This window comes from Aptenodytes forsteri, unplaced genomic scaffold (assembly GCF_000699145.1).
Source record: "Aptenodytes forsteri isolate BGI_AS27 unplaced genomic scaffold, ASM69914v1 Scaffold514, whole genome shotgun sequence".
In the NCBI taxonomy this organism is placed as follows: Eukaryota; Metazoa; Chordata; class Aves; order Sphenisciformes; family Spheniscidae; genus Aptenodytes; species Aptenodytes forsteri.
The window spans coordinates 168,825-174,214 of record NW_008795044.1 but is presented as its reverse complement, the minus strand read 5'-3'; the positions used below and the strand labels follow the sequence as shown (position 1 = coordinate 174,214).

Genomic DNA, 5,390 nt, shown 5'->3' with positions numbered 1-5,390 from the left:
CTATCCCACCACTTTTTTATGTTGTTTATTTCCAGCTCCCATTTATGGCTGGGCAATTCAAAAGGATACTTTGAATTCTTTGTTTGGTTGGTGTTTTTTGCTATGTTTCATGGTTACTATGATTTTTCCATAAAAACTAGGCATGCACCCTGCAACCATGGATCAAGAGAGGCACAGGAGTTTGGAAGTTTTGGAACTGAATTATGGATGAACACAGTCTGAACCTAATGTAATATACCGTTGAATGCATTGAAGAGAGAAGCACAAAAAGTCATGTGAACTGTTAAATAAAAAAAGCTGTTAATAGAAATACATAACAAATATATTAATATTGAGTGCAGTTCACTAGTGTGGTAGGGTCCTGTCTTAAAGTTTTTTTGTTGGAATAAAATCCATAGAATATAAATGATAATGCAAGTGGGAAGTTTGTACCCGTTGTACCTAAGAAAATTTTGCTCTAGATTAAAAAGACTGAAATGTCTTGAGCACAACTTAGAAATTTTTTTTTTTTTTTTTTTAAAGGATCATGAGCAGATAGGAGTTCTTCCCCCATTTTTAATCCTTTCTGAAGGTAGAATTAAAACACTCACTTGCACTAGATACCTTTTCACCACATTTTTTTCTTTCTTTTTATTAAGCCTAAAACATAGCCTTTCTAATCAGAACAGAAAATCTTGCCCTAAATTTAGAATAGGAAGTACAATTATTTTTCTAAAGTGTTTTTTTTTTTTATTCTTCAAAACTTGTTAGGTTTTCTGGGCTCCCCATTATAAATCCTTTCTATTTAGATACTTCAGCATGTACCTAGCAATGAAGAATTTTTATGTTATTTATTGTTATGGATAGTAATAGTATTATTCATAAGGAAAATATAACCTTTGGCAGTGTTTGAAAACGAAAAAGATACATGGTTAGGTACTTTACTGTTTCTTCTTTTCTGAGGTCCATATCATGTCATTGATTTTTAAGCAGAATTCTTTATTGATTTGGTAGAAACTTCTGCTTAAAAATTAATGACACAATATGGCCCTAAAAGTGGTGAATTCCATAGTGATATAAATTCTATTTCGGTTTTTAAAATGTAAAATGCATCCATCTTAAATCCTACAAGTAGTATTTCTTGTACCTGACAACCAGCAGACTGTAGAGTAGGTTGGCACTTCATTCCTAGGTTGTAGGTCTTAATGAGACAAGATTATGAATTTATTCTTAAGTCTTCAATCCACAGTGGGATTTAAAATTTGTTAGCATGGAAATGTGGTTTATGGAAATGTTAGTTGTCAGAAAACAACTTTGATCCCCTTCTATTCAAGTTAGTGCAACATGCAGCCTGCCAGTCGTCCACCCCTAATGAAGAAGAGCCACGGAAGGGAAAGTGTGTTCGTTAAACAGATGTCCTGGGCCTTAGTAAAGTGTGAGGGTTCAGTTTTAACACCTGCATCAGGGCCGGAATAGGCAAGGGTAGCTTCAAGGAAGCCATTAAGCCATTCTCCCTATTAAAAGAAAGACCAATAGCTTGGAAGAGTGGGGAAAAATAAACACTAAAGTCTTCATGTTGCCTCAGTACTTACTGCTGCCTACCTGAAAAGGAATGTAGAAGTTGCGTTCTTGTTTATTGTCTAATTCTGAATTCTAGAATAGCTCCATTTGTTTCAGCATGGATTCCATAGATTTAGCAGTCTTCATGGTGTCTTTACCAGGGCCTGGGTCACAGTATTTTCAGATGGTGTGAGTGCTTATTTTCACCAGTTTTTATTGCTGCTGAATTTGGCGCAAAGTTGCGAATGACAGCTAGAGCTACATTTTATTGGACTTGTTTCATACTCCATAATATTTAAATATTTACATCCCTAATATTTAAATATTTAAATCCTTTAGCACTGTCATTTTATTAATTGCAGGCAATGAATCAGAACATTTCGTAGATACAAAAAGATAGCACCTCTGTTAATTATACTGTGGCTAGAAAACAGAGTATATTTTCCTATCTGTCTTTCTGATAAAATAGTCTGTGCTGGTATAAACAGAGCAGTGTGAGAGCATAACAATTCCTTTAGGCTTTTTTTTTTCCTTCTTCTTTGCTGATGGCATTTTGCTGCTACAAGGATCACCACAGTTTTAATTGTCACCTTGATGTGACAGTTCTGTCTCAGCCCTGTAGTTAGTTAGCACTGATTTATTTTTAATCTGTGTACCTGGCATTTGTCGGTATAAATGAGTATCACTGTCTTATCTTACTGGCTTCCGTGTTGTTTCATTTTCTACACTGACTGCAGTTTTATCATTTTCTCCCTATATCAGGACTGCATTTCTTAATGTACTTTACAGTAGTCTTGAAGAACAACACAGGTATCATTTTGATACAAGGCCTGTTGTGAGAAGAGAATGCCAGTCATAGACTTCATATTGCGTGTTGGCAGCTTTGTGGTATTTAGCTGTATGAGCACTATTTCCCTTTTTTTATTTCCCATGGAATTCATACAAATCTATCCTCCAGAGTCCAAGGTTAACAAGCAAAGCATTCCTGCTCTGGACAGTAGGATGGAAGACTGGGTCCCCTCTTCCCCAGTATTTTTTGTGTAAATCCGGAGTAAATATTTTTGACATCACTGATGGGTAACAGTTTTGTCTGATAACTGGGTCATAAAGCAAAGGCTATGGGCCTGTCCTCAGACAGACACAAAGGTAATGCTAAGCAGAGCAAGAATGAGCTATTCCTGTAATAACTGTACAATGTTCTAGAGCAACTCAGTGCTACAATCAAAATAGCAATCTCTTTTAAAACTGTGATTCCTAATCTTTTTCTCTGTCTCTAGAAACTAACTAGGTGTGAGAATTTTGATGAACGCTTCAATGTAATTTTATGTAATTTGATGTTGCCATGTAAATCTCTTTTATAGGTCCCTTTAGATGGAATTTAATGCGGCAAAAACCTTGTCATCAGAAGGATTAATGCCTACATTAGCATTTCTGCAATAAAATCAGAAGCTAAGTGGTGGAGGCCACAGACACCTCAAACCTGGATTCCTCTGCTCTGCATTAAGTGCTGGAGTTTTTATTGCTTGCTGTAGGGAAGCCGTTGCCAATGCTTACAAGGAACTGCTTATCCCTGCTTCTCTGGGTCCTGTTTGATGGAGGTCTCCTAACGCCACTGCATCCGCAACCACAACAGACTTTAGAAGCAGAGCCAAGAGAAAATGTTGTCCCAGTGCCAGGGAGGAGGTCATCTGCCCAGCGAGTCAAACGAGGCTGGGTGTGGAATCAATTTTTTGTGCTGGAGGAGTACATGGGCTCCGAACCTCAGTATGTGGGAAAGGTAATTTTTTACTCTTTCTTTAAAAGTTGTAATGACACAGAGAAATAGTAAAATGTGCTATAAATGTGTACCTGTTTCTGGTGGGGCAACAGTAGTTCCCTCTGTCCATCCCCTTCACCATCCAGACTCTCAAATAGCCACTACACTTTCTACCTTTGTATGTTTGTCTTATTTCCTTTTCCATTGTTTTGGAATAAAACAAAAAAAAATGGGAGTTCTGAGATAAGATCATGGTGCACAACTAACTTTAATTGAATCTACTGTTATAGCATACTTGATTTTTAGCAATGAATGTCAGACTGATATCAGAGATAAGATTTAAACCAGAACTCTCTAGCCCAGAATGCACAGTCATTTTTGTGATCGGTATGGTTACTTCAAGCCAGTTTTCAGTGAACGAAAATACCTGCTTTTTGCTCTGTTATCTTATGCCTCAGTATCATTTGCTTTTATTTCTGATTGTTCAAATTGTTTTCAAGTATTTCTAATATGCTTTATTGCTTCATAATTCAAACTCTTGCATTTTAGCTTTTATACTCTGTGTGCAGACATGCATACTCACACATGCAGAGAATTTATGCAATTCTCTCTCACTATATGACCACTGTTTCTGTAATGGGGCATAAGTAATTTGATAGCCGACTGTTCGAGGGGTGTGGGGGGTGAATTTAGACAATACAGTTTTCAGAAAGGAAACGAGGTCTGAAAACGAGACCTGAAAAAAATAGTAACACAGTATATAATTGCATGCTATGTATAATTTTCAGTTTAAGTAAAGGCCCTTACTCAATGAAAATAAGAGGTCAAGGATTCATTTCCCGGGTCCCCAAATGCCACTTCCCTAGACAGTGAGGTTCAAATTCACCTACCATAAAAATGAGGTATCATACTTCAGTTTTTACTTCAATACCATGGTTTAATTTTTTTTAATGTAAAAGCTGGGAATGTGGGTTTTTTTCTAAATATAAATAAAATTCAGGAAAAATTAATTTTCCCTCCTACCCTTCCAAGAAACTATTCTGAGTAGAGGATGTATAAATAAAGCAGCAAAATACTATGTGTGGTTCACTAGATGATTTGACAAACCAGCCAAAAATTTACTTGGATATTACACATGTAGGCATTAGTGTTAAGCACTAAAACATATAGTCAAAACAATTTACAAAGCAGTATGTTTATATCACAAAGATAATATATGAGTTTGTTTTACAAGCTAAAGAGAGGGGGATCACATAATGAAAAATTGCATCTTTGTGGCATCTGGTTGATACAAATTACATTTTCTCTAACACATATCTTTGTTCTGGCCACTCGCTAAAGATGCAAATGAGGACTCTAATCACATTTGATGCTGTAGCACAGGCAATGTGATTGCTGGACTTTTTACCTCAGAAGGCAGAGATGTTACTGCTTGCACCACTGTAATTCATTAGTCTTTATTCCTTTATGTAAGATAGTCTGGGTAGTCATTTAGGGTCAGTTCTAAGGTGTCAATATTAATTTTGCACAAAATTTACTGTTATCGATACATGAATTTGAGCTTATAAGCAACTTCAGAACTAATGGTATATTTTCATTGAGTAACACTTACCACATCACAGATTTACCTGACATGTTTTTAACTCTTAAGACTTTTTTGAACTCTTACAAGTTGTGGAGAAGACACTTTTCAAATATAAGGAAAGATCTAATTGCAGTGTAGCACACACAATAGTGATATTTCTTGACAGGATATCATATACCACTGTTACTGAATAAATAAAATAAAATACAGAAGGATCTTGGTGGTGAAACACAAATTAAATTAGGATGTTCAATTAGTATGTCAGTAACATTAAGTAAAAAAATCTATACCACTGTTACTGAATAAATAAAATAAAATACAGAAGGATCTTGGTGGTGAAACACAAATTAAATTAGGATGTTCAATTAGTATGTCAGTAACATTAAGTAAAAAAATCTGGTTCTAGAATCATAGAATCATTGAGGTTGGAAAAGACCTCTAAGATCAGAGTCCAACCGTCAACCCAACACCACCACCCACTAAACCATGTCCCTAAGTGCCTCATCTACT

General features: G+C 35.8%; 1 protein-coding gene across 1 annotated transcript in view; it reads left to right on the top strand.

The window, feature by feature from the left end:
• Positions 1 to 3,085: 3,085 nt before the first annotated feature.
• LOC103897022 (cadherin-12) overlaps positions 3,086 to 5,390 on the top strand; it is a gene marked incomplete at its 3' end in the record, with an annotated part of 163,387 nt that continues 161,082 nt past the window's right edge. Inside the window, exon 1 of the mRNA XM_009276971.2 lies at positions 3,086 to 3,316. Within this exon, the coding sequence (XP_009275246.1) occupies positions 3,086 to 3,316 (231 nt within the window). The remainder of the gene's footprint in view (positions 3,317 to 5,390) is intronic.